General features: G+C 36.7%; 1 protein-coding gene across 1 annotated transcript in view; it reads left to right on the forward strand.

Annotated features, from left to right (window-relative positions):
* The window catches only part of PTPRN2 (protein tyrosine phosphatase receptor type N2), a 635,529-nt gene that overhangs the window by 140,755 nt on the left and 475,253 nt on the right, over positions 1-19,521 (forward strand). Inside the window, exon 3 of the mRNA XM_086865041.1 lies at positions 19,378-19,491. Coding sequence (XP_086721167.1) covers positions 19,378-19,491 — 114 coding nt within the window. The remainder of the gene's footprint in view (positions 1-19,377; positions 19,492-19,521) is intronic.

Below are 19,521 nucleotides of genomic sequence, written 5' to 3' on the forward strand. Positions count from 1 at the left end.
TTAGAAATCATGGCTTTCTGAAAGATTTTCACTGTTTATGCTTGATTCCACTTTAGTGAGCAAATGAAAATAATACTGAATAGCAAGATCTCATAAGAGGTTGCTGATTTGATAAATCTGGGTGTTTTTTTGAGATTTGGTAAAATACTAATAAATTTAGTTTATTTGTGGTTAGACATGTAATTGGAGATTTTTTTCTTGTATTGAATACAGACTCTGAATGTATTAGGTTTATTTTTAAAAATAAGTACAACAGGTTTTAATTCCTTTTTCTGTTTTACCATTTACTTCATGATTTGTCTTCTTTGTATTCATTTTCAAATAAGCACCTTTGCCCTTCTCCCTCATACCCACCATGTTTGACAGATGCTGTTTATAACCATTCATGAGCTGACTTAAAGATGTCCTTCAGATTCCCTCTTGAAATTCTCCTCCATGGAGCATACAAAGTATGTTCTGGGAACTGAACTGTGTTTAATATTACTTGCCATTCTGCCTGGTGTTGCCAAGCTCTTACCTCATGTATCTGTGGCTGAATGCCATAAATACTCCTTGGGGGAGGGTATTTTAGATTGTTATTTTATTTTATTTTATATGGATATGAAATATGTAAATTACATATTTATGTTATAAATGTATGTTGTATGTCTATATATATAGAGACATATAACATACAGTTATATGTCAATATATAGAGATGGTGTTTTTTTGTTGTTGCATATTTGTATTTTAAACAGGTTCCCTGAACAATTATTGAGGATGCTAGGCACTACAATGATACCAGTAATTAAAACTACTGATGTAAAAGGCATGCTTTAAGATTTGTGGATCTTACAGTACATGTTCCTCTCCTTTGAGATTCTTGGTGGTATTTGATATATACCTGGTACCTTTACAAACAATACTTTATGCAAATTTTTGACTTTGCATATAGTATTGTCCTCCTGTAACTTCTGCTTTGTTTCAAATTATTTCATTCCTGGCTTCAGACATCATATTGTGACATTTTTTCATTCCCTGAAATGTGGTGTCCAAAATTTAATGTCTCGTGTTAAACAAAGCTATCAAGATCATTATTTTTAGCTGTTGTTGTCTTCTATAAGAGATTATAATTTTTTGCCATTATTTGAAAGTGATATGATTATTTGAAGGAATATCTTCATGTTCTGTATTTCATGTTCACTTATAGTATCAAATACTCAGACCAATGTATCCTGTTAAGAATAAACATTTGATACTTAGTGCATCCAACTGATTCAGCTGTAGCAGACATTTCTCCCTAAAGTGATTTAAAAATTAACTGTTAGAAATGGACTATGGTAGGAATCACAAAAAACCAGTTCAAGTTTTCTAAGAATAAGACTAGAAAATATATTACAAAACCCTTGAATAACTATATTTAAGAATATTCTGCTTAATGCTAGGAAATTAACAGTCATTCATTTGAAATAGAAATGCCTTCAACCTTTTAGGGAAAGCTAGAGCAAATTACAGCCAAATTTTCATTTCACAAGTCATCTTCATCCAGGATAAGCCAGGGCCCCAAGGTCAATTCTTCAATTTGGTATCCTATTTCCATAATGTTATTCTGCAGTGTACTTTCATTATTACTGGAGCACTGCTCGCTTTCCTATTAGTTTTATAAATGGCTATGTTAATGCCTTTTTGCAGACAAAACCATCTTTTGTTAATATCCCAGTGGATTTCCTAAGGATTAAAATATAGTTTTAAGCAGCCATTGGTCCTATTTATATTTTTTCATTGATGATTAGCCCTTGTCACCTACCCAAAAGTGGCATTGTTCGAACAGAGATCGAAGCAGTTTTTAAGAAGATATGAGTGATTGGCTTGACTGACAGAAAAGAAATAATTAGAAGCTGAAAATTCTAGGAATCTTTGTAAAATTTAGTAATATCTAAGGCAATGCAATAGTAAAGAAAGAAGAAGAAAAGAGGTGTGGGGGAAAATCTATTCTGGCCAGGGAGTAGTCTTTTGTTAACACAAGGAGTTCTGCAGATAAAACTGTTTTCTTTGTCTTTTGTGTGCTATTAGTGGTGAGAAGATACCAATGCAGCTCAGCTGGGGTACAGCACTTACCTCTAAAATCTTGCCAGTTTTGTTTTAGCTAATTAAATATTTACTTCTGCAGTTGTAATAAATATATTATGTAATATCCAGGCCAAAAATGGATGGAATATGTCTGATGCAGTGTTCTATAGTCTACATCCTTTATAGGAGGATTTGTGTTACTGCGCATAAGTTCTCCTCATACCTTAGAGAGAGTGGAAAATAGCATTTCTTGGAAGTCATATTGATGAAATTTGTTTTTTTCTGTTGTGTCTTTTGTTAGGGGAATAAATGATTTATGTACATAAAATATAATCTTACTCAAGAAAGAGGATAATGAAAGAAGCTATTGACTGATTACCTTGATCTTCCATAGTCTACCTATCTTGTGAACACTGTACAAGCATTTCAGTAGATACATGACAAAATGCTGTTCATAGTAGCAGCGTATTCTGTTCTGCTGTGGACATTAGAATAGGATATTTCAGTTGGAAGTTACCTACAAGGATTATCCAGTCCAACTCTCTGACCACTTGAGGGCTGATCAGAAGTAAAACCCATGTTGTTAAGGGCATTGTCCAAATGCCCCTTAAGCACTGACAGGTCTGGATCATCAACCATCTCTCTAGGGAGCCTGTTTCCGTGCTTGGCCACTGTCTCAGCAAAGAAATACTTCCTAATGTCTATTCTAACCCTCCCTGGCACCCTTTTTGGTGACCCAAAGCCCTTCCCTGCTCCTCATGAGAGACACCTTCCAGCCCTTTCACCTTTCAGCTCCATTTCCCTCCTTTGGATGCATTCAAGGACCTTCACATCCTTCTCAAGTTGTGGGGCCCAGAACCGCACACAGCAGTCCAGGTATAATTGTTTGTTTTGAGCAACTGGTTGTGCTGTGTTAGGTCCAGGTTAATACATTTATGAAGTGGATTTTTGTAACAGAAGGTGTGTCTTTGCAGAGCTTGAGCTTTCTGAGAACAGCTATCCAAAGAGATGTGTTTAATTTCTGAAATTGGACTGATAAATGTTTCATACCTGACTAGCTGTATCTGTAACAAAACCAGTGGCCTCCTCAAGATGGAGCAGTCCTTTGGCATTTTTCAGCAGAGCTCCAAATTGTCTTTAATCAGACTTTTTTAAAAAGAGAAACCATTCTGAATGAATTTTTCCATGCATCCTGATATATTTGTAGGTCTTGGAGACATACAGTCTAGTACTTGGTCACGGCGCTCAAGCCCATCTGAAATATTGTCTCAGAGGAAGTTATTTTAGTTGAAATTTTCAAACTCAAATGCTTAAATATGAGTATACATGACAACTTAATGGGAATCTTCTGAGTTTGGTTTGCTGTTGTGTCTGTGTCAACTTGGGGTAGACACATACTTCAAAAAAGAAAGGAGCATTTTCAGTTTAATACACAATAATAATTCATGTTTTCATGGTATTTTATACTCAGATTTGGAGAAAAGTTCAGAGGTCCTTGAAGAGACAGACACTTGAACCAGCTTTCCACACCATGCAGATGGAACCAATTTAGATCCTGAACATATATGTCTCAGAAAGGATTTTTAACAAATGTGAAGGAGCCAAGTATTGTGGTCAAATTGCTTCTAGACCTCCTCTGCATGCATTTAGCTAAGTCACTGCACCTGCTTTATGGGCTTACCCCATCCTGTTCCTGTTTAGGTGCTAATGTGAGCACCTGCTTTGGGCATCTGCTCCAGATTCACCTGACCTCACTTCAGGCACTCTGCTGAGTGTGAGCTAAGAACTGACAGGCTCTCCACAGCCAATGTAGAGAGGCACTTTAGCAGAGTGTAATTCATCCTTCCTAAAATTGGAAATTACTTCCAAGTGTATTCCTCTCTCTTTCTCTTTTGGAGAGTCTCCTCTTGGAGACTTTCCCTGTGCTGTTCTTAATTTCTTCTAAAAATCTCCATAGGTCTTGTAGCTTCCAGGGTATATGTGTTGCCTATTAGTTAAGATACTTTATATTAAAAACCGTCAAAGCAATGAAAGCAATTTCGTATGATTCCCAAATTAATGACAGTCTGCTTGCACATTGGTTGCTTTCTGTTGGCATCTGGGTCCTAGAACAGACTGCCATTCTTAATCATATTTTAATTTTCAAATAAATTGCTTTCATTATCCTTTCATTTACAATACCATGTGTGCATTACTGCTCATTAATGTTTGTCATCTACTTTGCTGAGACTGGGTTTTTAAATAGCCATGGTTGCAATGCAGTAATTAAAGATGATCCATGTTGGTTTTGTAGAAATTATTCTGAAGCCTTCTTACACATAAAAAAAAAAAGAAAAAAGAAAAAGAAACACAAACCCAGAGTGCTGTTAGAATCAATTCCTTAAATGTAGGGAGGCAGCTTAACATAAGCTGTTGCCTGTGGGTAAAAACAGGGTAATTCTAATGCTTCTGCTTGAATGATGTCTAATGATGGACCTGTGTGAAAACTTTATCTCTCTAATTACTGTTGGGTTTGAGTATAATATTTTACACTTGAGATGAAGTTTTTTCCCAAATTATTTTGCAAAATTTTTATTCCACTCTCTGTTTAGTACTATTAGTTTCTATATAGCCAATTCCTTCCCCCTTTTTCTTACTTCAGATACCAAAACCACTAATGAACAAAAAGAACACAACAGGGATTTTAAAATTACAGTTTTGGAACAGAATCTCTAACAGATAGAAGTGAAAACAATAGCAGTAGCCTCTGCCCTGGTTTTGGTCTACCCATCTTCATGGGTATAATACGGAAACACTTCCCATATCTGTGTTTGCAGTTAGTATTTACTTGCCTGTGACACAGCCTGTGTGACTGATGTTATGCACACACAGAGTTGTGAATCTCCATGTCTGTGCTTATCTGATATTTTTTATTCCTTTGCTCCTTAAGTGTCTGTGCTCAGCTTTTAAGACCTGGCCCTTAGGGAGCCTGATGTGAACATTCAGATGGAATGTCACTACTGATGTGGCACAGGAGTAAGGGAACAATTACACATTATTGAAAGAAATCTAAATGGATTGTTGAGATATGATACTCTTTATGAATTGCCACAGAATTAATTGTTATTCTGGTAGTAATATTTTTAAAGCAACTTCAGGATGTATCCATCCTTATTTGACAGTGCTTGGCCCCAAGATGGGACTCCTTCTTGGTGGGACTTGAAACTTGAGTCTTGCAATCACCTGCAGAGCTTTTGTATGGCACTGTGTTCATGGCTGGAGGCCTCTCCACTCTCAGGCTGCATTTGATCCTGAGCTGAAGAGATGAAAGATACCTTTCAGTCTTCTGAACATATCTTCAGAACTTCTTTCAGTCTGCACCATCATTTGTTTCCAATGAAACTTGTCAGCCCTCCATAACTAGGATCCTCACGGTCACTCCCTACTTCAATGCAAAAAGCAGAAGTCTGAAGAACCAAAATTAACAACGTGGGGTTTTTTTCTATGGTTTATATATCATCATGGAATTGTTGTGAAGAAAAAGTAATTATTTGGAAACATATTTTGGTGTTTTCACACCAAAAAAAGCCCCATAGATAAACCCAAATTATTTATATAGTAATAATTTCAAATATATTCAGTTAATGATAAAGCTATATATTCAACTTTATGATTTTACTTATTTGACTGATAGAAGAAAACCCAGTACCTCTCTACTTTAATCTTGTGTTACTTTATGATTTTAGTCAAGCAAGTCAAAATAGGTGTAACACCTCCTCTTAATGTTCACTAGCTGAAAAGCTAAACTGGATGCAAACTGGGAGAAGCACCTCAGCTAAGGCTGAATCCATTAATTTTTTTTGAGTTTGTTCTTTTTTTATGGTTAATCCAGTCATCTCAACCTCATGCTTTTATTCATATCAAGGCATGTATCTCTTTAATTTATTGACTTAGATTTTAATTTAGCCAAATCACCTACAGCATGTGCCTCTTTGGTATCTTTGGAGTAAATCTGTCACAAATACACCCCTAAATTACTTTTCCAATCCCGTATGCAAGGTTTGGCAAAATGTGTCAGACTTAAAAAGACTTCATAAAAATTGGGCCATTTACTATGAAAAGAAACACTGCCTTTGTTTTTTATTATAAGGAATACTTTCTCTTATTTGAACATTTTCTGTTCTCATTAATAGTAAAAAATGGAAGGTAATGAAGTAAAGAAGTCGATAAGCCTGTACCAGATTATCGAAGGACATTGTCTAGTTAAAACTGCAGATTTACTAGTACAGTGAGCTTTGGGAAAATATTTCTGAAGTTATTTGTCACTGAAAGGACAACAATTGCACCTTTGTGAAATGAATTCATCTATCCCAGCCTGAATGTAAGAGCCCAGAGTCCTATCCCACTGTACCATAACCACACAAAACACTTCAACCCAAGCACAGCCGGTACTTTGAAATCCCATTTGCAGCGGAAGCTTCAGTGCTAAAAAAAGTGTGTTTCTACCTCAGAACACCTTCATCCCACAGGCTCTGTGTTACAGCAAAGTTTTAACATTTCCTGAGGCATGTGGTATGATCCTAGAAGATTTTACAAATGCTTGTAATTTTTTGCATTTTTTCCCAAAACTGTGGAAAAGTAAGAGAGCCATGCTAGTCTGAGGCTTCAGTAAAGACAATTGCTTAAGCAAGTAGTTATGCTTAAGCATAAAAATGTTCCCAGTAGCCCCTGGGAGGCTTGGAATAAATGGAAATTTAGGCATATCTTTAATAGAAACTGGATGCACTGGAGCTTGTACAGAAAGAGACAGGGTAACTGGACATCCTTCAGAAGTACTTGCAGCCTTAAATGATTATGAATATTTCTCTTAAGTCCATCCTGAAACTTTTTGTGAAAAGCAGAGAATTCCATGAGTCTACAATTTGTTCCAGGATATTCCTTTCAGTTTCTGGACATTTATAAGTATGAGGGCTCATAGCCCACTGGATATGTAGCCTTGAGGATGGTTCATTAATTACGATAGAAAAAAGATAAGCGTGTTTATTTTATAATTTTGGACGTACTTCATTAAGTGATTTATTCTGCTGCAGTGAAGTGTCTAAGCACCTTCTTTTACTTATTTACCACTTTTTCCTGTGGTGGATAATGATATAATTCTGTATATGCTGATTATAAGATGCAAATACAATGACAGTTACAATTCATTGTGAATCTGGATGGCCCCAGATTTAAATTTCAGTAGCCAGATTCTCAGGAAAGCTTATTATACTAAAAATTCATGATATTCATAATCAGAAGAGATGCAATAAGGGCTTTTTATTCCTACTCAAGTATATGAAGAGTATCAATATTCAGCCTGAAAATCAAAATCTGTGCAGAGATGAAGAGAGGAGAGAAGAGCAGTGATACTATAAAAGAAATGTTGTTGGTTGTGCATGGATTTTCTTATTCTGGTCATGGTTATCAAGGTTTGAGGAACATCCCTGTTCCTATGAGAAGAAGTCCCTCAAAGCATTGAAGCTGCTGCAATAGCTTTAGAATAAGCAGCCAACACTTGCTTTTCAGTAATGTAAGAGGGGATCTACACAACCCTTGTCTTTCTGTATAAGAGGTATCAGTGATGTCAGTGCATTGCTGAGGACCTGACAACAATGTTAAAAAAGTAATCTTATTTATGTAAGTATATTTTTCTGTTTGTTTTGTGATATTAAAATAAGCAGAGCAGAAAATTATAGATGATTTTTTTTTTTTTTTGCGAGTAACAGTCACTGTCCAGATAAGATGAGGGCTAAAAGACTTCTCTTCTTCATACCACATAATATGCCATTTTCATTTTGTGCTGCTTATAACCCTGAGTGTCACAGCTTTCTATTCTAGTCTGAATAGTCAATGAAACATTATGAAGCCGATAAGAAAAGCTGGTCCCCGTTCCTTGGCAACGGCTGTTAAGCAGAGCTGAGTGCTGTTGATTGAGGAGATTAGCTGCCAGAGATAAACCTCCTCTTTTTGCTGCCCTGCTGCTTATCTTTCCACCCATAACAAGTTGCACCAAATATGACAGCAGTCAGTGGTTTAGGCAGAATATGAACTTTGCGGCAAATGAAATTTGTGCAAAACACTTCGGGTGCTGACGTTAAGATCTTGAATTTATTAAAATTTTGCAGGTTGTTTTACAGGCTGTAGTTCCTTGACTTGGGGATGAACATTTTTATTTGAGGGTGGTGCTCCAGATGTGAGAGAAATGGGATGTCCTGTTGCTGCACTGAATGTTGATAAACACTGAAGATAGTAGCAGATATTCATAACAGTTGTCTCTGGCTGCTGTTCTCAGTGACATTGAAAGAACACATGAGCTACAAAGTAAAATTACTGCAACTACCAGACATGCAGAAGTTGGATTAAAAAATAAAAATTGAGTATTTTGGTTGATGTCTTTAGGAGAAAATGCCATTGTATATTAAACAAAAAACATCTGGCTACATCTAAGTCTTCTTTCTGTACATGGCTTGGAAGTATTTCTGGTTTCAGTATATCCACATTGCTTTTCATGACAGAAGCATTGTTGCTGACTGGAAAATTAGAGCTGAAATATGACTAGGGAGAGAAGCTGTTAACTTTCCTTCCTCCAAATTTGTATTACTGTTTCCTTTCCCATTTTAAAAATACCAGCTTATCTCTTTGCTTTCATAAGTGAGTCTGCAGCTCTGTTTGTGTTTGACCTTGGGGAGGTCTCTGGTCATGTCCACACCACCACCCTGGATCTGCTGGCCCTTTGCAAACCTCTCAGTTGGCCAGAAGAGGAGCATAGGCTGGGCTTGTTGTTGGGGAAGTGGGGAATGACAAAGCACTGGCAAAAGAGTGAAACTCCGAGTTGACATGCTAAAGAAAAGTCATCTGTGTGCAGAGATCTGGGTGAATAGTTATCCATCTAATAAATAAAAATGTCCTAAGTTCAGCAGTATTATTTAAATGGGTGTGATTGTTTTCAATAATGCAGTAGAGGCTTCAGAATAGTAGATTTTGGGGAGACACATTTTCCTTCATGAAGGGTTGCAACCCCTTTCTGTTAGATCTATCAAAACATACTAAAAAACAGTGATGGCTTCTGCTGGAAGAGCATTCTGCTGGAATGGAGGAAGCAACAACAGAGTTAATATTTTCTGTGTGGTTTTGTTACTCCAGTCAAGAATCTGGCACCTCATAAGCAATATAGTATCAGGAAGATATTTAGAAAGATACAGTTTGATGCTCATTAGCAAAATATCATATAAGTGGTTTATTTTGGTGATTCTAAAGTCCTGGTTTTCAATATTTTTATTTTGTATCTTTGATGAATGTTTCTTTTGTCCTTTTATAGCATGAATATTTTGTTCAAAATTATTTCTATTTATTCTATCTTTTAAGTATATGTGCTGAGTGTACAACTTCTGTACTTAACCACTCCAATTGCAAGATATTCTAAGGGTGTGAGCATTTTAAATTCAGCCCCCAAAGTCCATTTAAATAATGGGTTTTAATTGTATACAGTATATTAAAAAGCCCATTACAACTTATAAGTATGCATAAATGCTAAGTATTTTATATGAGTTGTATGTGTTCTGTGAGTAAAATAGGAAGCAATTTGGGATTGCACATATCACCTATATTGAGGGGTCTCTGTACCCACTGCAAAAGCTAAAGAAGTCCTGCTTTTCACACCCCTTCTTATCATAATTTCAGATAATGGTGGTCTTAAAAGTTGTTTTGAATAGTAGCACACAAAACTGAGGAGAATAAACACTTCTGAAACTGCTCCCAGCCCTGTTCCTGATCCCTGTTCCCATATAGTTCCATCTGTCTGCAGGCTTACTTAAGACAAAAGATCTCTGCTGTGTTGAAGACTTCTGTGCTGGAAAAGGCATTTCACCATAGGGCTTTTTCCAGCCCATAAATAATCTCCTTTGCTTCTCTCAGTGCCCTTTCCAAAATTTATCATTCATCTTCAGATTTGGACTCCGTAGCTCTGCATTCCCACACTGATTTACCAGTGCTGCATGCTGAATGATGTCACCTCCTTGTTCCAAATTATTGCCATTATGTTCATATATCCCCAAACCTTCTTTGTGCTTTTGCCCTCACATTGTCTCAGGCTGAGCACTGGGGTTTGAATCAGACAAGGAGGACTGTAACATGTGCTGCCTTTCACCTTTTGCCATTAGCAAAGCTGCGGGCAGTGCTCTGGATATGTCTCACAGTTGGGGGAAAGCTGTGTCAGGACCTCTAATTAGTTGTAACAGAAATAACTTTTCTGAACGCAGCTTCTGATAGGTGATCCGAGGTATGTAGCATCATATTTAGCTATTTCAAAGCACAGTTTACTTGAAAACTGTCAGATTTTTCATGCTCTTCAAACTGTTCTGTTGAAACTGTTGGCATCCTGATGTCAAAGTTTGAGTGAGGTGCTTGGCTGTTCCAGTGCCCAAGCCTAAGCTGCCAGAGGCAACTTGATGTGCTGTGGTTTCTGTAGGCGTAGTTCAGACTTGAGAAAGGCATAGAGATTTCTGAGATAGCTCCAAACAGTTTTAATCAGGCCACAGGTGCAGCACTCTGACGTTATCCCTGTATATAAGGATTTCCCTTCCCCCACCCTCCCTACAGGATTGCATTTAACTTTTCTGCTGATGTTTTCAGGTTCACACAACATAATTTTCCATATTTTTTTAATATTTCATAGCTAGGAAACAAGATGGAGATCTTTATCACTGTAATTCCATGCACGTCTGAAGTCAGTTCCATTTAGGAATAAATTCAGTAACTCAGCTCTTACAAAAGCCGTCTGCTGTCTCAATAAATACTGTCCTGCAAAGATCTAGAAAGCTTCTAGTTTGGCAAAGGACAGAAATAAACCCAGTTTGCTCTATTAGACACTGCAGCTGGTGAATATGAATGGAACGGTCATTAGTCATGTTTTCACTAGAACAGAGTCTCCTGCAAACACATAGTAACTAATTCTTAAAACATAAGCTCCTGGCACTTAGGATAAGTTAAAACTTTCAATACTTTGTTTTTAATACAGAATTAAAATTAATGCAGAGATGCATTTTGCTGAACATGTTTCCTTGCAGAGTTATTTTTGCCTTGGGAATACAGATGCAAGAGCAGCTACAGTCTGATCACACAGTGAAGACATTGCCAGCACCAAAGTGGTTCTTGGCACCAAGCGAAAATGTAATGGGGATCCTTGAAGTGACTGAAGTACATCTCAGTGATACTTGGAAAATTAGTGTACATAAATAAGCATTAGTATATTTGCATCTCATTGATTCCATAAATAAAATCTTAGTCCCTCCAGTAGCCTCTGTTCATAAATGCATATTGTGAAAAAAAAAAAGAATTTTTGTTCACATTTCACCATTCCTTGTTGCTCTGGCTTTATTTTAAACAGTGCAAGCAATAGGAGCTCCATTACTCTTCCAGGAGGGAGCTGAACAGCTCCAGAATAGTTTCTCCCTGCTTGAAACTTGTTCTGATTCAGAATGTTCATTTTTGTCTTTTCACTCCATTTCTCCCGATAATGTCATAAATAATTAATCAACCAGGTTGCATAAACGTTTAGTGTTTCTTATAAAGAATCAGGTAGTTCAATGCTTAAGGCTCTATGTGACTGCCTCCTTTCTTTCATTTTTCTCTGAACTTCTCTAGTTTATTCATATCTTTCCTATAATGACATGGTCAGAATTTGATGCAGTATTCTGTCCTTTTTTCCAAGGAGAAAAAAGGCTTTTTTCTAAGCAGGCAAGGGCACATGGCTTAGATTTCTCAGTACTGAGATAACAATGTCTGGTAAACTTGCATGTTAATCTTGCAGTCCAGTGGCTAAACATGTTAAGGGATGAGATCGTTTTATTGTAAGCCTGCTAATACTTGATTTATATTTGAATTTAAAGTATTTATCCTCTTGGAGGAGGATTTATATGTTTAAATCTTTCCTCTCTTTTCTGTTTATTGCCAGTATTGACCAGAAAGGGAATTGCTGCTCAGAGGATTTTGATTGCAAGCTCTTTTTTCTTAGAAGCATCACAGCTAATACTGTAGGCATAGTTTTGCTTAGGAAAGGCATCTCAACACATTACAATTAGAAGTTCTTGGGCTTTTATCCTCAAAGGTTTTCTAGATTTACCTCTGATCAAAATTAGAGGCAGATGGTTCCTGTGGCTTAGAGACTGTAGTGGCTATCTGGATGTGGAAGATGTTGATTCAGTCACTGTTTTCTGATCCTTTATTATCCTCATCACAGAGCCAAACCCATAACTTTCATGCCACATTGTTACCTAAGCAAGTTCAAGTTTGGTTCTCTAAGAAGTACCAAGTTATTGAAGCATTATTCAACTTGAATGTTAGCTCTAGCAGCAAAATTTTAAGACTTGCTTTCATTTCATATCTACTTTTTCCTTTCCTTAAAGTCCCTCCTGCCCTCTCCTCCCAAGGCATGGCCATTATTTCGATGTTTGCAAGGGCTAAGTATGACCTGTTAAGGCTGAGCTTCATTTCTGCGCTCTGAATCGCATAAAGTGATTTGAAATCTGGACCTCTCATTCTCTTAGCTGAATAACTTAGGAGCTTTTTGAAAGCAGTACTTTTTTGAAGCAGTACTTCCTTCATGCCTGTTCTCCTCTTGCTTTGTCAGTCTGGAACTCAGTTTTTCACAGGCCTTTCCTTCCCTCCTTTTGCTGTACTGAGGATTTTTTAGTTACTTTCTCTACAATTGACATATTTCTGTTGTAACTTTAAAAAAAAAAAATCATCTAAGTGTGCATAGTGCTTTAGGACTGTACAATCCCCCACTTAAATTAGCAGGTTAGCACAGAAATAGTTACTGAAATTATATTTTTCTTCTGTTGAAGATTGTATCTTCTTTTTTTCCTTTTTTTAAGGAAGCACGGGGTCCTCCAGTACTTGCAGTCAGAATTACTCCTTGAGACAAGGGGACTGTAATGCCCAGAGGAACTATTCATGATTTGGAGCTTTGCAAATCCCAGCCCTATCACAATATTTGCACAACAGCTAACTAATGCTGCTGTTAATGTTAGCTTTTATCTTTTAATATGAGCACTTTCATAATCACTAACATCCTACCCAAGTCTCTCAAACAGCAAAAATATTCAGGGCTTTTAGGTGCGGGGAATTTTTCAAAATAGACCAGCTATCCACCTTTTGTGTCCTTCAATATCTGAGTCCAGAGAGGTGAGAAGAGGCATGAAATCTTGTTAGAGATCTTTTATAGGACTGTTAGGTGACCTGGATTGCAGCAGAATTTTTTAAAAGTTACCTTTGCCTTCCAGGCAGCAGTTTATTCAGTAGCTGAGGAAGAGTGGATTTACTGGACTCTCTAGTTATCCACTGCATGGCACTTTTTTTGTTGGATAAAAAAAAAAAATAATGTTTAGAGTGTCCTACTTCATTGTTTTTTTGCATTTTATTGTATTTCTATTATATTTAAAAAATAGATCTACAAAAATATGGGGTGTTTTACTTGAAGTTGAGGATTTACTTTTATTGCATAATGTTTTGTGCCTCACACAGTAGCAAATTATTGCTAAGTAGCAAACACCACATACTCTTGTTAAACAGTCTCAATGTGCTTTCCTTTATAATGCTTTACTTATAGAAACAAATATTGTAGCCTTTAATTTTAAAATCGTATCTCTTAATTTTAAACAGCTGCCTATTTATTTATTTAAATAAAATTAAAAATATTTAATTTTAAATAAAGTCTTGCACCTGCCTGTCAGCCATTAGGACAGGGAAGGACAGTGTGGGTTGAGGGTGGCTGGAGCTGCTGAGTTCTCTGTTGGGATGAAGACAAATGGATCTGGAAGCAGTGAATTCAGGAGGAGAGCAGCGTGTGCTCCAGGACTGATCCCTGTCCACTAGATGCCACTATTACTGCTCCGAAAGGGAATAACCAAGGACCACTGAGGAAAACAACCAAGGACTACAGAGATGAGCAAAGTGAAGTGACAAAGAGGTTTTAAAAGTCGAGCAGGGGGAGGTTGCCCCTCAGAAGGGCGCTCTCTGCGGAGCTGCAGGGCTGCAGTGCAGCTCCCCCCAATTGCAAACAGCTTTTCTGCTCAGCCCCTGCAGGATTTGCTGATGGAAGCACTGGACTCACGTTTTCACAACATTGTATGAGAAATGACGCTGTAGAAGCCACTGCTGCTCTATCTGTATTATCCCTACCTTACTCGCAAAGTGAATATAAAAGTAGAGATATAAATTAGGGAAAAAAAAAATCTTTTTTTAATAGATGGAATATTAAAAGTATGTTGTTTGCTGAAGGCCTTACTTGTAAATGTTGAATGTGGATTTGTAGAATACATCTTTTGAAATAAGGCATACAACTTAACATCCTCTTCAAGGAGCAGTAACATTTATTTTTTTTTCTTTTTAAGTTTTGAAAACAAGCTTCATACTATGGAAAACAGCAGGGAGAGAAGAGGAAAATACTGTAACAATCTCCTTCATACTTCCAAAACATTTGCCATCTGTGACCTTGAAGTTCAGTGTCTTGAGACTTTTGAGATGCAAATATTATGCTTCCTGTTGGAAAAGGATTTAATTTCTCCAGTAGGAAATTCAGGCTCTAACTGTGGGTTACAACAATGACCTTTTTATTAGTCCTGGACCTTACAGCACCTTAAACAACTAGCCAGGGGAAGCAGTGTGAAGTGATGCCCAGAGAGAAGAAAGGATTTTTTTTCTTACAGAAGGTTAAGTTGCTGGAGAATGATGCCCATTGAAAACATTATAGTAGTTCTCTTGTTAACTGCAAGAGCACAAATGATGTGAGCCAAGGTGGCAGAAGTTGCCATTTGACACACCACTGGGTCTGTGGACTTTCTTTTTTACATAACACAGGAAAAAACTACAATGACTGCAGTATGGGGCAAAACTTGAGTTTTATACAAAGCTTTACTTTAATTTGCTAACAAATTAAAGTAAATTAGTAATTAGTGCAAGGAAGCTGAAGTGTTGGTTGGCCCATGTATGTGAATACTGACACTGGAGAGCTGCTCCTTTCTGGCTGCTGCAGGATTTTGAAGAGCAGAAGAACCAGGTGCTTCAAAGCATCTCCTCGAAGGCTCCCTTGCAAAGGTCACTTGTCAGTGCCGTGTGAACATTTCACTGCATGCAGACTAAATAATTAATTACTGCACAGCACAATCTTTTAATTTACATATATCAAGCTTTCAGCTGCCTGCAGACCAACTCCAGTAACTCTACCAGTCTTCATGACTTTGCTCAGCAGCAAAAGACACCCAACAGGAACTCATTCTTTTTTTTTGCTGGTATTATTCAACACTGTGCCATGTCTTGGTTTCCATCACCAGACAAGCAATACTTAGTGGTTCCAGGATAGGATATGTTTCTATTGCCAATGACAGCTGCTTTTTTATATACACAGATTTTTATTTTTATTTTTATTTTTATTTTTTTGCAGAAAGACTGCCCAAAATGAACTTCATTAATCAGCTGCCCACAAATAGTGTTGCCTTCAAGGTGAAGGCTGTCACTCAGCGTAACTTTCCAAAGATTTTTTAGAACCTCTTAAGCACTTGATGCCTGTCTTCTTTACAAAGTGAACAAACTGGTGCAATCAACTCTTCAAAACTGTTTCAAACTATAGGTTTCTGTGGTCTCCTTTTACATAATTCAGTACCTGGATGTCAATCATTAATGTAATGTGGTACTTCCTCAGTAGGTAATGGAGGTCATAAATATGCACTAATTCATGACAAATGGGCAATAATAATGAATAATTATGGATGTTTTCCATTTTCTTTTAAACCTCTGTCAACAATCAGCCTTCTAGAACTTGTGTTTTGACTTGCTCATGGTTTAATCTATTAGTTGTAATTTTTTTCACTAGAAGTTGATAAATATTCAGTGTAAATACATATACTATGCTCCAGGGTGTTGTCTTTAATAAAAGACATCTGACACTCTTTGAGATTTTATTGGACACCTGAGTTTCTGTCTTTTAATCTTAGCATCTAACTCTTTAGTTCATAAATATTTGTCAAAATTCAAGACTTTAAATAAAAGCTTGTAACAATTTGTGTGTTTCTTCTCAAATATTAAACCTATCTGCAAAAGAGCCAAATGGATAAAGAAGCATTTCACTGTTACCTTGGTGTATGATTCTTCTCGTTTAGTCTCTTTACAACAAATCTAGCATGTCTCTAAAAGCCAACATGAGCATGCTATTAATGTGGGTTTTTCCAGGTCTAATTTTTTAAGATATTATTATGGAAATTTCTACTTTTTACCTACAGCCAATGATAACACCTTAATAGCAAACATATATCCCTGTTGATCAGTCTCAACCTTCTTTCATTGTGGGCTTGTGTCAGATGTCCTTTGCGTGTTACGTTCCCTCTCCAAACACAATTTTAATGGAAGTTCAGTATGAGCACTCTCAGCAGCCATAGAGCATAGAGCATGGTGTTATTAAAGCATCACTCACTCTTGGAACTTCCTCTGCCCCAGTACATCTACTGTCCAATCTGGGAGCTTCTCCACTTTTTGTTTTTGCTGTATGCCCAGCTTTGGGCGTTTCTCTCACTCTTTGAGGCCAGCTGGGTGCACATCAGAATCCAGAAAGATGCACCATGTACTGACTTGCTGTAAATACCACAGTGACTGGGATAGTTCATGGCAGACTAAGCTGGACATTTTAAATATTAGCTGTAATTTAATTTAATTTAATTTTTAAGTAAAAATGAGCTTTGTGCTGGACCTAAGCCATTTCTGACCCCATATCTGCCATTTAGCTTTCTTGAAAGTAAAAGAGGGGTACTTTTGACATTTTTTCTTGGTAAAACATCTCTCCCTTGCCTTTTCTCCCCCTGCAATCTCTGTAATTGAAAACAAGTTTATTAAAAAGCACCCTGAAAATGGAATGCCCAACTTCAATTTAATTTTTTAGGTCTTATATCTTGCCATAGAAACCTTATTAATTGAAAAAAAAAATAATTAAAAAGCCAAAACACACCCAAAACCAAACAAACCAGCCCCAACCAAAAAAGAAGAAAGCACCAAGCAAACAGAAAAATCTGGGAAAATTCCTACTTTTTAGAAAAAGCAGCTGAACTATGAAATGTATTATTTGCACGACTCCAGTCCAACTGTAATCCCCAGCACAAAGATCCTCTGTATTTTAGAGCTGGTATTTGCCAACCACTCCTTGGGGCATTCTGCTCTCTCCACTCTCCTCGTGCTGCATTTAGCAGAGCCGAGTGCTATTTGTGGTTGCAGCCCCTCCAAAGCTTATTATGCCCATATTTCAAGTACAAAAGCCAAAGTAACTTGCAGTTTCTCCCTATGCAGTCCCAGTGTTTTTGGGTAGATTGTATAATACAGCTCAGGCTCATGTGCTAATTGTCAATTTTAGAATTTAAATGGGTTTTGTTCTATTCAAAGGAAATAGGCTGAAGGTTTCTGAAAACTCTGAGTTTAGGAAAATGGTTTGGTCTCTTTTAGAGTTTGTGAGTGAATTAGATTTTGAATCCACAGAGATATCCTTAAGTGATATTTAACACAAAAATCTTTCATTTTTACTGATTGTGTATGCTTTAGTGTATTCTAAAATAAGGTTAGAATTATTTTTAAGGTACATTATCTCTAAAAAGTGTGTGGAGTATTAGTTGTTTATGTAAACATGGATTTTGTCCTAATTCTTTGTAGCCAGTAATGGTGGTATTCCAAAATAGAACTGGCTGTTTCGGGTTATGTTTCATTTTGAATAATCTTGTTCCTAAACACTGAAATGTTCTTCTGTTCCTTTCTGAATCAAAACCTTATTCCTGTTATCCATCCATTTACAAGTTGACTGATATTTATATACTTTGCTTATTTTCAACTGCAGCAGGTTTTTAAACAGAGATGAATATTTTAGTCTGCTCTTAGGCTCTTTTCACATTACATGTCAGAAAACCAAACCATATCTGTCTATGTGGTTTCTAAATTAAACCTAGTTTCCAATAGCAAAATTAGATTCAGATGTAGGGTTTTAATTTGAATTAACTTAATTTGGCAGTTGTAAGTGACAGGAGGATTGGAAAGGCGAAGAAAGAAAAAGTTGGCTAATTTCAATGAGGTATTTGTGTTTAATAGTGAGGGCTAATAATGCCCTTTTTCTGCATCCTGGTTTGGTTTATTTTCTTTTATGCCATTATTTGTGTTTAGTGAACAGCTGGGCCAGTAGTTCCCGTTTGTAGTCTTTTAGCTCTGTGAAGTAGCACAGAAAGTAATGGACATTTGCAAATTAATGCTTGCCCTTATTTTCTGCTCATCTGATGTAGTTCTCCTTTTGGAGCATAGATGTAGTATCAGAGCAGAAGTAATTACTGTGTTAAAACTAGGATTGCAGCAGAATATTTTGCTAATTAAACTTGTTGCATTTAAATTGCTTCCTTTGGATCACTATATAGAAGAGAACTATTTTGAACAATAAATGAAACCACTTTCTTTCTCTGGGACCCAGAATTGCAGATGGTCAGATTGTATGTGAAGCACCTAGACTCTGAATTAGGCTTTTGTATGAAAGGGAGAAAGGTAATTTGAATGTTTGAACTCCCTATTCCTCCCACACATACACAGGAAGCTTGCCTCGAAATGAACAATTCTCTAAATAAAGACTAATAAGAAGCTAAATTAATTAGAAGGTGTGATTTGAAAAGACATTGATGAGAAGAGTCTGTCATTTCAGACAAATGGAATGGAGTTAAATAAATTAGGCCACATTAATATCTCATTGTTCTGTGAGGAGCTTTCTTTTATTGCATTCATTAGAGAGTACTTCTTGAAATGAGCCTTTACTAGCCATTATGGATTCAGTTCTCATTTACCAATGCCTAACACACAGCTCCTGCATTAAAAATGTTTCAGCAAATCCACATAGTTTCTGCAAATTAATATTTATATTTCTGGATGCTGCACTTTTAATCCACAACATAGTAGGCATTGGACATTAAGGTTTTCTCTCACTGAATTTTCAGTAAAGAAGTCTTACATCTAAAGATTTGGGAAGCAGAAGTCTGAAAATACTTTATAAAATAAACTGTATGCCTATCTCATACAATAGGATATTCCTCAATCTAATATTCTTTCCAGTATTTATTTATTTTGATAGAAAATATTCTGTCTCATGACTTCAGTGGTCCTTTGATAACTTTTTTAAAGTGTCTTTTGAAAGGTTCCTTCAGTATATAATTAGGATACATTGGAAATGCGCATCTCATCACGCCATTCTTCCTCTCAGAAAACGAAATGTGTATTTTTCCTTTTCTCTTTTTCTCTTTCCTGCAGATGGAATATTTGGGAGATGTCAGAGAGTGCCAGTAGTAGACATCTATAAATATGACATTTCAGCCCCTGTTCTGCAGCACCTGAGGATCATCCTGGAGCAGCTCTCACACAGAGGTACAGACAAAATCTAGGGTGGGGTTGGAT

The sequence above is a fragment of the Cyanistes caeruleus genome, chromosome 1, assembly GCF_971803275.1.
Source record: "Cyanistes caeruleus chromosome 1, bCyaCae1.hap1.1, whole genome shotgun sequence".
Classification (NCBI taxonomy): domain Eukaryota; kingdom Metazoa; phylum Chordata; class Aves; order Passeriformes; family Paridae; genus Cyanistes; species Cyanistes caeruleus.